General features: G+C 44.6%; 1 protein-coding gene across 2 annotated transcripts in view; it reads left to right on the top strand.

The window, feature by feature from the left end:
• Positions 1–16,302, top strand: part of NID1 (nidogen 1) — a 91,764-nt gene that overhangs the window by 42,985 nt on the left and 32,477 nt on the right. Inside the window, exons 7-10 of one of the 2 annotated variants that reach the window (XM_043477034.1) lie at positions 1,010–1,210; positions 3,665–3,910; positions 5,777–5,920; positions 13,152–13,277. In XM_043477034.1, the coding sequence (XP_043332969.1) occupies positions 1,010–1,210; positions 3,665–3,910; positions 5,777–5,920; positions 13,152–13,277 (717 nt within the window). The remainder of the gene's footprint in view (positions 1–1,009; positions 1,211–3,664; positions 3,911–5,776; positions 5,921–13,151; positions 13,278–16,302) is intronic. The other variant, XM_043477035.1, reaches the window with a different exon arrangement.

Below are 16,302 nucleotides of genomic sequence, written 5' to 3' on the forward strand. Positions count from 1 at the left end.
GGGAGGCAGAGGTAATCTTTACAAATTCCCTACAACAGCAAATATTTGTTTCTACAATGGTCCTTCTTAACTGCCCCAGAACATGTGTTATCAGCGGGATATCTGCCTAGACCTGGGGACTGTAAAGCAGAAGTTGTCAGACTTTTTCTGCAAAGGGCCAGAGAATAAATATTTTAAGCTTTGCCTAAATATTTTAGGCTATTCGTTCTCTGTTGCAGCTATTCAGCTCTGTTGTTATAGGCATAGATAATATATAAATGAATGAGCATGACTGTGTTCCAATGAAATTATTCTTGGGCACTGAAATGTAAATTTCATATAATTTTCACATATCATGAAATAGCTGCCAGCCATGCTAACAGGGGAGACTGAAAACGGGGAGAAGGGAGGAAGCTGGAAGAAGGTGGAGTATTTTTTTCCTGCTTGTCTGGGGCTGCTGCCCTGCATAGACCAAGGGGAGGTCCTGAGCCAGCACATGTGGCATGTGCTCCTAGGATGGTATCTGGACTTGGTGATGGTTTGCCCTGAACAACTCACCCATTCTGGCCGGGGCTTAGCTATGAACAATAGTCATCCCCCTAACTGATGTCTTAGAGCCCTTGATATTTGGCAGAGCACTTTTTAACATACTTACCTGATTTCCGCAAGATAGATATTGTACACCTTTCATCATCAGGAAATGGAGGCTCAGTGGGTTTAAGTAACTCATTCAAGTTCACCCAACCAGTACTGAGCACAAACCCCGATACCCTGCTTTTTCCAGCACAAATCCTGAGCCCACCCATCTCAGATGCTGGTTTTCAGATGGGAAATGGCTTTTGTTTCTTGTGCTTGACTGAGTTGGGCTGCGAGGATGGTCCAGCTCTTTCCTTGACATCACCGGCCCTGTTTCTACTCCCGAGACTAAAGCATCTGTAGAGGAGGTGAGAGCCTGTCCCCACCGTGAGTCGGGGCAGGCATGAGTGTGACTTCTCTGACAGCAAAGTGACAGACTGACCTTGCTTTGCAGGAGGGGAGTTCACCCGCCAGGCTGAGGTGACCTTCGTGGGGCACCCAGACAAGCTGATCGTTAAGCAGCAGTTCAGCGGCATTGATGAGCACGGACACCTGACCATCGACACGGAGCTGGAGGGCCGCGTGCCGCAGATCGCCTTCGGCTCCACGGTGCACATCGAGCCCTACATGGAGCTCTACCACTACTCACGGCGGGGTAAGCCACGTCCCGCATCCTGCATCCCAGGGCAGTGCTACACACGGGCTCCAGCCTGGGCTCACGCTGGCTGCTGGTCCAGAAAGGAAACGCAGGGGTTACCTCACTCAGATCACCTTCCCTTAACACAGACATTGAGCATGCTCACTGGAGAGGCTTTAGTGCAGAAAAGAAAATAAGCATAACTTACAGACCTAAAACCGGGACACGACTGTTAAATTAAGTGTATTTCTTTTCAGCCTTTTCCTTATATACAAAATATGTCTCAATGTATATATATCTCACATATAATAATTTATATATCAACACGTATTCTATCCTTATATATAAAAAATCATGTACTTCTCTTTATATACAAAAAATATCCAAACATATATATATTACACATGTATTCACATATATATCAACATGTATACTAGCCCAACATAAATAGTTCATCATATTCTATAATTTCAGAATAAAATAATTTTATTACATATCTATATGTAGTTTTTAAACTTTTTATTTCAAATTTACACAAAGTTGAAAATAGCACAATATCCACATATCATTTCCCCAGCTTCACCAGTTGTTAACATTTTGCTACATTCTCTTTATTGTTCTCTCCCTTCCTTATATATAAGAGAGAGTAAGTTGTAGACATTGTGATCCTGCATCTCCTAAATATTCTACAATATTTCACATGTTTTTTCTAATGACAAGAATATTCTCTCATGGTCCCAGTACAGTCATCAAAATCAGGAAGTTTAACATTGATGCAATACTATTGTATACTCTACAGTCAAGTATATAGTTTCAATTTAAATTGCAATCATGCCACATTATTGTACATTTACTTTTCCAGTTAGGTCAAATCACGACTGCTGGATAGTTCCATTAAATAGGCGTTGCAAACACTTTTTAATGAATCTATACCATTTTATTGTATGGCTATCAATTTAAACCATTCTCTTTTCTAAAGCTTACATTATTTCCAATTTTTCCTTGTCTCCATGAGTTGCAATGATCATCTTCATCATAAACCTTGACCAAATTTCTGATTCTTTTCTGACCGAATTCCTAGAAATAGAAGTGATGAGTCAAAGGAAACTCTTTAAAGTCTCTTATTAAATTGCCATCTAGAAAGGTTGTACCAATTACCATGACTTCATGGCCTGCTCGGGCTCTCCTGGGGAAAATGAGAGGGTGGGTAGGAGGTGGGAGGAGTAGCAGGACCCCACCTGCATGTCAGGCTGTGACCAGATGGTGTTTCTGGCAGTCCCTCACATGGCGGCTGGACAAGAGGCAGCTTACATCAATCTTTTATTTATCTTCTGGCTTTTATTGCCAACTACAGCAGAGCACACAAACATAAAGAGCCTTTTGTGCTTCTTTTTTTTAAATAGGAAGTCAAGATTTTTCACTGCATGGGCCAAAAGTAAACTAGCTCTCTTCTGAGTAGGGAAGACTGTCTCTCTTCTCTGTTGAGATCTGCTCACAGCTCTTTAGTAATTTATAGAAATTGGCTACTGAAACCTATTAGTGTCTCATTTTTATACATCAGAGAACCATTTAATCAAGGGTTATTTATAGCAGCCACTATTTATTGAATCCTAAGTGAGATAACCCATAGGAAGCAGTTAGCACTCTGCTCGTCACGGGGTCAGTGCTCCATAAATGGTAGTTTGTCTTACAGAGTATTGGCCTGCTTGATTCCAGAAATTTTATATACATTACCTCATCCTTACCCCAGCCCATGTTGTAAAGGAGACAGGGTAAAGAAGTTAGTAACTGGTCTGTGATCATGCTCCTTGGGAATGAAGGTGCAAGTTGTGAATTCTCTTTTCAAGCTGGTGCTCTTTCCATCAGGCCTTAGTCCCTGGGTTGACCAAGGAACTTACAGAGAAACACTTGACGAGAAAAAGCAGTAAATATTCCTAATGCAAATAACAGCAATAATAGAAAATCTAGGTAGTGGAATGAATCTCAACACTGAAATAAATGGTTTTATTTATCCTGTTCCATCTCACCTCTCATCTGGTCACATTATGAGCAGAGAATACTGCTGATGATTTTATTTATTTATTTTGGGTCTTGGCTGGGTCTTCATTTCTGATCAGGCTTTTCCTCTAATTTCTGCTAGTGGGGGCTACTCTCTAGATGTGGTGGGCAGGCTTCTCATCGCAGTGGCTTCACTTGTTATGGAACACCAACCAGCTCTAGGGTCCCAGGGCTTCAGGAGTTGCAGCTCCTGGGCTCTAGAGCACCAGCTCAATAGTTTTGGTGCAGGGGTCTAGTTGCTCCACAGCATGTGGTATCTTCCCGGACCAGGGATCGAACCCATGTCCCCTGCATTGGCAGGCAGGTTCTTTACCACTGAGCCACCAGGGAAGCCCTGCTGATGATTTTCATGTCCTAAGCCTCTTGCATCCTCAAGCTCTCTCCTCTGTCTCCCTGCTTGCCACCCGTATCCAGTGATCACATCATCCTCCACCCGGGAGTACACGGTGACGGAGCCCGAACGAGATGGCACTTCCCCTTCGCACGTCCACACTTACCAGTGGCGCCAGACCATCACCTTCCAGGAGTGCGTCCACGACGACTCCGGGCCGGTCCTGCCCAGCACCCAGCAGCTCTCCGTGGACAGCGTGTTTGTTCTGTACAACCAGGAGGAGCGGATCCTGCGCTATGCACTCAGCAACTCCATTGGCCCCGTGCGGGGTAAGAGGCGGCGGCTCGGACAGGCGTGTGTGTGTGTGTGTGTGTGTGTACATGTGTGTGCGTGTGTGTGTGCATGTGTGCGCGCATGCGTGTGTGCACATGTGTGTGCATGCGCACGTGTGTGCATGTGTGTGTACGTGTGCGTGTGCATGTCCACCTGCACAGCCCACTCTGTGCTTTTGACGTGTTGTTTTTTGTCTCTTGTTCTCGGTAAGAAGAAAGTCATGCTAAAATAGCTCCTGACAGAAATAAACAGCTTCTCACCTATGATTCTTAGAAAACTTAAGGTAAAGAGTAGACCATTCAAGGGCTGCACCTGCCTGCAGCCGGGCATTTATTTTTATTTATGTATTTATTTTCTCTTCTTTTCTGTTATGATTTATTACAGGATAGTGAATATAGTTCCCTGTGCTATACAGTAGGACCTTGTTCTTTATCCAGTCTATACCATTTTATATGTAATAGTGTGTATCTGCTAATCCAAAACTCCCCAGTCCAACCCTCCCTTGCCCCCCAACTTGACAACACAGGTCTGTTGTCTATATCTGTGAGTCTGTTTCTGTTTTGTAAATAAGTTCATTTGTGTCATATTTTAGGTCGCACATATAAATGATAGCATTTATTTGTCTTTCTGACTTCTTCACTTAGTATGGTAGTCTCTCGGCTCATCCGTGTAGCTGCAAAATGACATTATTTCATTCCTTTTTCACTGTTATGGCTGGGTAATATTCTGTTGTATGTATGCACCACACCTTTGTCCATTCATCTGTCAGTGGGCACTTAGGTTCTTACCTGTCTTGGCTATTGTGAATAGTGCTGCTATGGACACAGGGGCACGTGTATCTTTTTGTAGTTTTGTCTGGATATATGCCCAGTAGTGGGATTGCTGGATCATGTTGCAACACTGGTTTCAGCTTTTTGAGGAACCTCCATACTGTTTTCCATAGTAGCTACACAAATTTACATTCCCGCCACAGTGCAGGAGGTTCCGTTTTCTCCACACCCTCCCCAACATTTGTTATGTGTAGACTTTTTAATGATGACCATTCTGACTGGTGAAGGGTAGTACCCCTTGTAGTTTTTATTTGCATTTACCTAATAATTAGTGATATTGAGCATCTTTCCATGTGCCTATTGATGGAGGGTATTTTAAAAACTCTGACACTCTCTATGAAAGGAATGTGTGCTCAGGGCTTGGGGAAATCCAAGTCAAATCTGCTAAGTCAGGCACAGAGCCTACAGTGAGCTCTCTGCCCTGGGACAGCGTGGAGCTGGGATCTGGTCTGGGGTGCTTCTGGGTGTGGAAGAAGCTGGAACCAGTGTAACAGCCCAGCCTCAAGGTCTCACATAGCCCAGATCTTGAAGCCCTAGAGGTTCTGTATGTTGGGTGCCTGGGTGTGGCATTTCTCTGTCTCAGTTGTTTTTGGTTCTCCCTCCATACGCAGGCCACTTCTCCAGCTGGCCAGATTGGCCCTTGGCTGTCCATAAACCAGAAGAGGACAGGGGTTTCTCTCCCTCCTGTGACCGCTGTAGCTCCAGGCATTGGGGGTTGGCATATTTTTTCTTAAAAGGCCAAACAGTAGATATTTGAGGCTTTGCTAGTCATGCAGTCTCTGTCATGAGTGCAGATCTACAACTGTAGCACAACAACAGCCATAGACCACTTGCAAGCGAATGCATGTGGCCGGTTTCCAACTTTATAAACATAGACATGAGTCCAAAGGGATGTAGTTTACTGATCCCACTCCAAGTAAGCAGGAGTCCGCAGGTTTCCTGGTCATCAGTCCTGTCCTGCTCTCTGGGGGAGGAGGTGACCTGTAAGCGTTTCTGAATCCTCATGGGGTTTCAATGTCTCCGCCTTCACAGATGGCTCCCCTGATGCCCTTCAGAACCCTTGCTACATCGGCAGTCATGGGTGTGACGCCAACGCGGCCTGCCGCCCTGGCCCAGGGACCCGGTTCTCCTGCGAGTGCTCCGTCGGCTTCCGAGGAGACGGACGGGCCTGCTACGGTACGGCCGTTCACTCTGACGTGTGGGGTGGTTTGCAGGGGGCAAGCAGATACTGTAGGGCAGAGAGCTGGGAGAGGCAAGGAAACGCTGATGGGCATGCCGGGTTGTTTAAGCCCCACACTCGGTGTTTCCCACGATGTTAAGGGTCCTGGCCCTTTCATCTTCTGATCAGATGCCCCGACTCTAAGCAGCAGAGCAGAATTCATAAGGCCATACACCACTTCAGCTTGAGAATACACAGGTTTAAAGGAAAGAGAGAGTCAGGGCTGCTTATAACACACATAATATGACCGTATGGAGTAGGAAATGGCAACCCACTCCAGTATGCTTGTCTGGAAAATTCCAGGGACAGAGGAGCCTGGTGGGCTACAGTCCATGGGGTCACAGAGTCTGATATGACTGAAGTGACTTAGCATGTGACCATAACTGCTAGTAACATTGTTGTGTTCGGTGCTTCATAAACATCATCTCATCTAATTCATCAACTCTGATGAGATAGATGTTTTCATTTCTGTCTTTTAAAAATTATTTTTAATTGTGGTAAAGTGCACATAATATAAAATTGATCCTTCTAACCATTTTTAAGCGTCCGGTTCAGTGGCATTAAGTACTTTCACGTTGTTGTGTGACCATCACCACCGTCCATGTCCAGATCTTTCATTTGCAAAACTGAAAGTCTACTGCCATTAAATAATGACTTTCCATAGACCCTGGCCCCAGCCCCCGGCAACCACCATTCTACTTTCTACAAATTCCAGGACTCTAGGTAACTGATGTAAGTGGAATCATGCACTATTTGTCCTTTTGTGACTGGCTTATTTCACATAGCATCATATCCTCAAGGTTCATACATAGTGTAGCCTGTGTCACAATTTCCTTTAAAAAAAAAAGTTTTATTGGACTATAGTCGATTTACAGTGTGATATTAGTTTCAGCTGCACAGCAGAGTGAATCTGTTATACGTATGCATATATCTACTCTTTATTAGATTCTTTTCCCTTATAGGCCATTACAGAGTATTGATTAGAGTTCCCTGTGTGAAACAGTAGGTCCTTATTAGTTATCCATTTTATATACAGTAGTGTGTTTGTGTTATCCCAATCTTCCAGTTTGTCCCTTCCCCCTTACCCCCTTCCCTCCTTTTTAAAAATGAGAAATATTCCATGGTATGCATATATTCCTTTTTTTTTTTTTTACAAAAAAACCCATTCATTTGTCTATGGACAGTTGGGTTGCTTCACTTCTTGGGCTCTTGTGAATATTTCTGCTGTGAACATGGGGGTACAAAAATCTGTTTAAGACTCTGCTTCTGACTCTTTTGGGGATGTACCCAGAAGTAGAATTGCTGGATCACATCAATTCTGTGTTTGACTTTTTTGAAGAACCGTCACGTTGTTTTCCACAGCAGCTGCATCATTTTATATCCCACCACCAGTACACAAGGGCTGCAGTTTCTCCATATCCTTGCCAACACTTGTTGTTTTTTTGATAGCGGCCACCCTAATGGGTGGGAAGTTTATTCCTGTTTTTACAGATGAGAAACGTGAATTAAGGATATTAGAATGTTGGACCTTGAGTAGCTGACTCAAGTGCCTGTATTCCACTGTCCTCATTGTATAATACTTATTACTTATAATTTCACTTTGAATACTTTCACATAAATAGCTTGATATTTATGTTTATTACTAAATTTTAATTCACCACCAAAAGACAGTTAGTTGATGCCTCTCTTGATGAAAAATCCACACAGTTGCAACTAGTGGAAGAATATCAAATGCTAGGAATGCCCTGGTGGTCCAGTGGTTAGGACTCAGCTCCTACTGCAAGGGGCACAGGTTTGATCCCTAACTGGGGGACCAAGATCCCACAAGCTGAGCTTTGTGGCCAAAAACCAAAACAAAAACCCACAATGTCGAATGCTTCCTTAACCTGCCACGGTAGGCTCACCAACAAATGTAAGGGATGCTAGAGGTAAGCTTCCCTAGTGAAATGGGGAGTGTGCACGCGTCTGTTTGGTTAGAGTGATGAGCAGCCCCCTTGAATGACTGCAGCCAAAATAATCTGGGGAGCCCAGCAGAATTTGGAGTATGGGAATGATGCCTCTGGTCTGGAATCCACTGAACTGAATCCACTGAATGCCTCCAATTAATGGCAGCTTTAGTGTGCTGATTTAATGTGAGGGTTAACTGATCAGGCTGCATTGGCTTCAGAGTGAAATTTATGAATGGTGCTCACTGGAACGTCTCAAAGGATGAAGAACAGAAACTAGGCTTGTGGGAACAGCTTGTACGATTGTTCAGCCAGCTTGCTGATAACTTTGTCCGTGTGATAGAATTCAGTCTGAGACTTGTTTCCCTTGTGGCATACCACTGCGTAGGGGACATAGTTCCTACTCACCTCTGATCTTCAGTTTCCCGATGTTTCTCCGGAGAGCCCACCAGTCTTGAATGGCTGAATTGGCTCAGGCTGGTTTAGAGCAGCATGATCCTGTGTGTTTGTGAGCAGAGCCCTACCAGACAACACACAGAGATGGGGCAGCCCCATCTCTCCAGCAGAAGCCTCCAACTCTGTAGTCTTTATGCAGCCCAACTTCAGCTTCCTAAGCAAACTGAACATTAATAAAACGTGGAGCCATCTTCTCCAACTGCTGAAGCCACACGTGCGTGAGTGCTCAGTCGCTCCAGTTGTGTCCAGCTCTTTGCGACCCCATGGACTGTAGCCCACCAGGCTCCTCTGTCCAAGGGAGTCTCCAGGCAGGAGTACTGGAGTGGGTCGCCGTGCCTGCCTCACTGAAGCCATAATCTTTGGCTGATTCTGCTCTGGCTGGCTGCTTCATCTCCCAAGGCACAACCAGCCACGCTTTATGGGTTGATGTGTTGCTGCCCTGGAAACCCTTCTTATGTCCTCGCCCACGAAGACACGTTCATGTGTACTTGGTTTTGCCCTGTGATTAGCCCTCAACGTGGCAGATTTGCACCATGGAATGCGGGTCTGTCCCCAGTCCTGCCACTTTTTGTTCTGGGTCATGAGAATAAGCCTCATAGTATTAATGCATTGAGACACCAGGCTGTTGGTAGGAAATTGCATTAAGCAGATCACTTCACATGTTATTTTGACCCGGAAAGTGCCCCAGAAGAGAAGAATGAGGATGGGCTTTTGTCATTCAGTGTGTGTAGCATTGACATAATGATAGATGACATCCAGAACAAGGATGGGGTTGGTTGGACACTGCAGGGTGACCATCCAAGGTAATTTGGAGAAGATTTCCAGTTGAATCAGAGCTCTGGTGCCTGGTAGGACGACTTCCCTGTATTTCTCAGTTGGGAGGCTATAAGAGAGTTTTGGACAATCTCTCACTGAGTAATTTTGAGTGCACTCAAGGCATTTAAGAAATCTGTCTTGAGACTGTTCTCCTCCCAGAGCCTGGCATTTATGAGGAGGACACACTGGAGAAACTTTTATTTGTTGGAATTTTTGAAAATATGTGAAAAGTAGCTACTCAGAAAAAAAGTCAAAACAGAAGCAGTGATTACAGAATAATTCAGGACCTTCCTTTTGGGTTAGGGAATGATTTATTTGAGAGGAAATCTCTTCCTAGAGAAAATGTTGTCCAGATATTGACCAGTAAGAACAGTAATGGACTTCCCAGGTGGCTCAGTGGTAAGGAACCCGCCTGCCAATGCAGGAGACAGAAGAGACGCAGGTTCCATTCGTGAGTCAGGAAGATCCCCGGAGTAGGAAATGGCAACCCGCTCCAGTATTCTTGCCTGGAAAATTCCATGGACAGAGGAACCTGGAGGACTATAGTTCAAAGGGTTGCAAAGAGTTGGACACAACTGAGAACATACGCACGCACACACATACACACAAGAACACTCATCTTCAAGGAGATATTGTGATATATTCATAAGGAACAGTTATCACTAGTTCATTGTTTCTGCTGAAGAATGGATTAGAGTCCTAGCCTCCACTTACAGGAGACAGGGTTTCAATCAGGCATTCAAAGAATTTCCAAACTGTAAGGACCGTGAGATGTTAGCAGGGAGATTGCTAGGGTTTTGCTGTACCAAAAAAAAAAAAAAAAAGGCATCACCCAGCTTGGATTTTGTGTGTAGACCTGCATGGAGGTGGGAGTGGTGCTAGTGGACCATCCCCTCCCTCATCCCAGGAGCCCCCAGATCCTATCTGCCAGTGGTTCTCCTGGTAGGGCCTGACAGAGACCATCCTTCCAGTCACCTAAGAAACTTTCTTGAAACATGCAGTCTCCCTTTCCATAAGCCTTCCAGCGGCAGACTTCCCCAGTGGCCCAGTGGATGAGACTCTGCACTCCCAGGGCAGGGAGGCTGAGTGCCGCCCCTGGTCAAGGAGCTAAGATTCCCACATGCTGCGACTAAAGATCGCGCGTGCCACTGCTAAGACCCAGCACAGCCAGATAAATAAATAATTTTTAAAAAACCTTCCGGGGGGGAAACGAAGCTTGGAAAATTTCCCCTGGTGATTGCGTTCTGTCCCTGTGATTGAATACTGCTGCTCTGTGCTCTGGCAGTTAAGTCTTGGCTGTGGAGCCCTGCAGTCTGCACGCGGTGTCCAGACATCTGGGCCCGGGGTGTCCTCTGAGAGCTGCAGTGCAGAGACAATGAAGCCAGAACGAGCTTTTCTCCCCATGTTGCTGAGGCAGCAGCTGGTGGATAGAGCTGGGAAGCCACACTTGCTGAATATCCCTCTACCCCAGCCCAGCTCCAGCTTCTTAAGAGGGGGCTTCGGAGGGGCTTTGTTCTGTAACCTTCCAGCGGTGCCTAGACTTGTCCCCTGGTCTGACAACTTGTAGCTTTTTTTTTTTAATTGAAGTATAGTTGACTTACAGTGTTGTGCCAATCTCTGCTATACCATAAAGAACTCAGTTATACACATATATAGCTTGCTTTTTTAATATTCTTTTCCATTATGGTTTATCTCAGGATATTGAATATAGTTTCCTGTGCTATACAGTAGGACCTTGGTTTTTATCCATTCTAAGTGTAATAGTTTGCATCTTCCAACCCCAGACTCCCAGTCTGTTCCTCCCACCCTGCCTCTTGGCAACCACAAGTCTGTTCTCTATGCCTGTGAGTCAGTTTCTGTTTTGTTGCTGTTGTTCAGTTGTTAAGTCGTGTCCAACTCTTTGCGATCCAATGGACTGCAGCACACCAGGTTTCCCTGTCCTTCACCGTCTCCCGGAGTTTGCTCAAACTCATGTGCATTGAGTCAGTGATACGACCCAACCATCTCATCCTCTGTCACCCCCTTTTCCTCCTGCCCTCAATCTTTCCCAGCATCAGAGTCTTTTTCAGTGAGTCAGCTCTTTACATCAGGTGGCCAGAGTATTGGGGTGTCATCTTCAGCATCAGTCCTTTCCATGGATATTCAGGATTGATTTCCTTTAGGATTGACTGGTTTGATCTGTTTTGTGGATAGGTTCATTTGTGCCATAGTTTAGATTCCACATATAAGTGATATGAGATCTTATATCTTAAGCATATTACAGAAATGTACGTTGCAGTATAGTTTCAAAAAGCTGAATGCCATCTGGTTTGTGTTTTTGTCTGAGTGTAGGTCCAACTATGGGGCTGAAGTGGCAAAAATGCTTGTGTTGTGTGACATTGTCTAATAAGACAGCAGGACTTTTGCCTCATCAGGGAAGAGACTGGCTAGACAGGCCATTGGAGATGGATGCACAAGCAAGATTCATGTTATGGAATTGAGGAGGGGAGGTTGAGAAGGGAGGGGAGTTGTGTGGTCTCAGCCATTGTGAAATCTTCCTCACATGCATCTCCATGTGAGTGTTCGAAAAATGCCAGAAGTAACTACACCCTGAGAATGTGGTTGGCACAGAGGCATCTTGTGTGACTGTTTATTTCAGATTATCAGTGGGCAGGTAACCAAGGTGATGACAGACCAGCTTGATTTTTTGTCTGGGCCAACCAGCCTTACTATAGTGGTAACTACAGACTGGCCTCCCAATGCCATGGCCATCCAAGGGCTGTGTTCCTAGAAATAGAACATCCCCATGCTGGTGGTATAGGTATTATACTGAATAATAGGCACATTTCTTTTATTTTTATTTATTTTTTTCTTTTTTTTGCCATACCACATGACATGAGACATCTTAGTTTTCCTACCGGGGATAAAACCCATGCCCCTGCACTGGAATCATGAAGTCTTAACCACTGGACCACTAGGCAAGTCCAAATAGGTACATTTCTTGAGCAGGTTAGGCTTACATCTATTTTCTGTAATCTTCAGAAGGACTTTTTAAGATGAATAATAGTGTATGTACTTACTAACAGGGAAACTGAGGCAGAGTAGTTTGGCAGCATCTCCAGGACCACACAAGCTAATCACCAAAGGAGGAAGGATTTGAACCTAGCTGTGTTCAGCTCCAGTATTCTTGCCTAAAGAATTCCATGGACAGAGGAGCCTGGCAGGCTACAGTCCATGGGGTCGCAAAGAGTCGGACACAACTGAGCAACCAACACATGTATATGTATGTATGTGTTCAGCTTCGAAATGTGCATTTTTTTGTTCCCGTCACACCACTTGATGACCTCAGAATTGTCCTATGAGAGAACATCACTTTTAATCTTATGAGTTAATGGTTTGCCTTTTAGTGCATTAAACTCAGGATGGTGGCATGTGCGTGATCAGTCATGTCTGACTCTTTGCAACCTCATGGACTGTAGCCCACCAGACTCCTCTGTCCATGGGATTCTCCAGGCAAAAATACGTGCCTTCTTCCAGGGGATCTTCCCCACCCAAGGACTGAACCTGAATCTCTTATGTCTCCTGCTTTGAAAGCTGGTTCTTTACCACTAGCACCACCAGAGCATACTTAATTACAGTTTGTAGTTTAGGAACCTTATTCAGAGTCTGGAGACTTGTCTGCACATCTTTCTAACACAGATTTGCCCATCTGATGTTAGTGGTACCCAGGTCAACAACTAACTCCAGGAGATGGAAGGTGGGAAGGGTTGGGGGGAGGTGGGAGAAGCACAGTTTCATTTATGAGGAGGGCCTTGGGATCACTGTCTCCAGTTATGCACAGAAGAAAATATTTAGTGATACTTTTGGAATACTAAAAATGTGTTTTAAAATGGATCCATTTGCAGGCAAAAATACTTTATATTTTATTATAGTGATGTTGGGAGAGGTGTTTTTTTTTAAAGTCTGCTTTTAAAACAAAATTTTGCTTTAGATATTGATGAATGTTCCGAGCAGCCCTCGGTGTGTGGCAATCACGCGATCTGCAATAACCACCCAGGAACCTTCCGCTGTGAGTGTGTGGAGGGCTACCGGTTTTCAGAGGCAGGAACATGTGTGGGTAAGTTCTGTGGGTGACTTTTTTTTACGTTCTTTTACCATATTCTTTTCTATTATAGTTTATCCCAGGATATGGAATATGGCTCCCTGCATTACCCAGTAGGACCTTGCTGTTTATTCTGTACATAATAGTTTGGATCTGCTAACCCCAAACTCCCAGTCCTTCCCTTACCCACCTCCCTCCCCCAGGCAACCACTAGTCTGTTCTTTATGTCTGTGAGTAGGTGACTTTGCAGAACGGGTGTTCATAGGATGTATGTCAGCGCCTGTGTGAGTGGTATAGCCTCAGTAATTCTCCTGGCTGAGATGGAAGATTCCTGGTCTTGTTGTTGGGGAGGGCAGTTTACAAAGGTGAATCAGTCTCTGCTCCTTTCTCCTGACCACCTGGAGAGTCACAGGAACAAGGCATAAGCAGTGTTATTTGTCTACACTAGTAATACCATTCTCTTCTTATAAAACTCCTTTTAATTCTTTCCATTATTCTTTAAATAGCTATTCAAACAATTAGACATGCTTCTCCTTATAATCAGTGGCCTTGGGATTCATGTGGAGGGAATACCTTATAGGTATTTGTGTCATTATCTGCCTTTGATTAAATTCCTCTTGGTTTGCATCTAAAACTCATTTGGGGCCTTTCTGTTTATGGATTTCCATTTTACAAACCACAGGTACTAGCATAACTTCATAGCCTATCAAAGTTAGAAGGGTTAAGGGGACTTCCTTGATGGTCCAGTGGTTAAGACTGCATCTTCCATGGCAGAGGGCCTGGGTTCAATCCCTGACTGGGGAACTAAGATCCCACATGCCATGCAATGTGGCCAAAAAAAATTTTTTTTAAGTTAGAAGTTAAGGCCATTAATTAGACTAATTATGCTTTACATTGATAATTTTGGTGATGATGATGGGCCAACTACAAAGAGCCAGATTGTTTAAATTTCCCCCGCCCCCTTTCCCACTGCTGCATTTTGACCTGTAGTTTCCAAGACTTTCAAGTTCAAAGATTCCTGGATATTTCCAGGTCTGGAGGGCAGCATGCTGAAGGGGGCATCTGAACTCAACATTTATTCCCAATTTAAAACATATTTCTCTTTCATTGCATCAATGAACCATCTCTTTGCCCCTTCCTTGCTGTTTACTAAACCCTAGCAGGCTTTGTGTTTGCTCTGTCTTGAAACACATATGAGGCTGCCAAGGTCCCAGGGTGAGGTGGTGTCTTGAGGGCGGAGGGAACAGGCCGTTCTCATATTTTGAGTATGACCCAAACATCTGTGAACTGAGACACGGCCAGGCCCCTTTGCACAGAGCTGAGATTTCAGCTCTGCTAAAGTTACCTCTATCTTTTTTTTCCCATTGAGAACAACAATTTCTGTGAATTTGGCCTGACTTCTTTCTCTGCTTTTTTAAATGAAGAAGATTCAAAGCTCTATTTTTGTGGCAGTACCATTTACATTACATTTCGGCTCAAGCTTGGGTGGCAGATCCTTTAACCCTTGGGTGGTGACATGAACGAATGCTGGAAAAGATATGCGTGAGGCATGATGTCCTGGGTTTCTGTTTCCAGCCGTTCCTGGTGTCTACCCTCATCATGGAAGGGCTAGAGCGGGGTGTAACACAGGTGGTAAGCAAATGTCTACTCCTAGGCTTTTGATTTTGAGGAAGACACTTAACTGCTCTGGGCCTCAGTTCCTCACCTGTAAAATGAGGTGATTAGACTGAACCACGGGCTTCCTGTGTCCCAAGGAGCCCTTAGAGATGCCCCAGGATCTGCCAATAAGGACACAAGTAAGCCATGGACAGACTATTTCCCTATATATGAAATTCCGAGTAACATTTTGTTTAAGTAATGGATCCCATTGCTCAGAAACAAGTGTGAAAACCACTTGAAGATCATCCAGTTCAAGTGCTTCTCCCCCTGTCAGTAGCCCCCGTGCAATTCCATTTTCCTTGGCCTTTTGTCTCTTTTAATTGGCTCCTTTGAGACTTAACCACACAGAGTGATGGCTCACTGGATAAAACCAAGTCTGCCTGAAAGCAAAAAAGATACTCTGGCTCATCACTGGATAATTTAGTGGTCAGTTTCACTCTCCCGGAATTCCTTGTTAAAACTGGATCCTGGGAACTGGTGGTCCAGCAGTTAAGACTCCATGCTTCCACTGCAGGGAGCACAGTTTCAACCCCTGGTTGGAGGAGTAAGTTACCACAAGCCTCGCAGCTTGGCTGCCCCCCAAATAATAATAAAATTAATAGAAGCATAGATGAAGCTGGTGACTGAGCAGGACCCATCCATCCAGGCTGTAGCAGGGTCCTTCCCTGTTATGATGGGTGGGGCGAAATGAGGCGGGAGCAAACAACTTGTGAAGTGATCCCTCACATACTTTAAATGACAAATATTTAATGGAGGAGGACTGAAACTCCTTTGCTGATTATTCTGTCTGAATACATTTTTTCTACCTTTTTTTGCCCCCAATTCTGCATAAGTGTCCTTTTCACATTTTGTGAGCTGAAGGAATTGGTCAAGAGAGGACCCTGGAGGAAAGAAGAATGTTAGAAATGATGGGAAGTGAGAAGATGGGAGGGGTTCAAGGAAACAGAGTGTGTCCTTGGGTTGGTTCCGTGTAATCTGGTTTTCTGTTTTCCAGGCAGAAATTTGGACCGCTTGTAGCAATTTAAAATCTAGTAACCCTCTGGCCCACAGGAGTTTCTTCAGTGATCCCTGTTCCATTCCTTGGGAGTTAGTTAACATTTAAACTTCAGGAGTTTAAGCTGCTAAGTCCACAGGCTGGGCCTTCATCCACCAATACGGTACTTTGCTAACCTCTCATGGACCCAGACCTTTGAAGGGCCTCCTCTTCTTTACCTGTCCTCTGGCAGTGTTAAGAACTCTCTCTCTCAAAGCCCTTGAGGCAGGATAAACTGGAACTAATCTTGGGAAGGCTCACTGAGGAAAAAGATGAGGAGTTCTCTTGTATCCAGGATAATCTAAACATTGAGGGCCTCCTTGGAGGGAAGGAAAGGTTCTATTATGA

This window comes from Cervus canadensis, chromosome 8, assembly GCF_019320065.1.
Source record: "Cervus canadensis isolate Bull #8, Minnesota chromosome 8, ASM1932006v1, whole genome shotgun sequence".
Taxonomy (NCBI): Eukaryota; Metazoa; Chordata; class Mammalia; order Artiodactyla; family Cervidae; genus Cervus; species Cervus canadensis.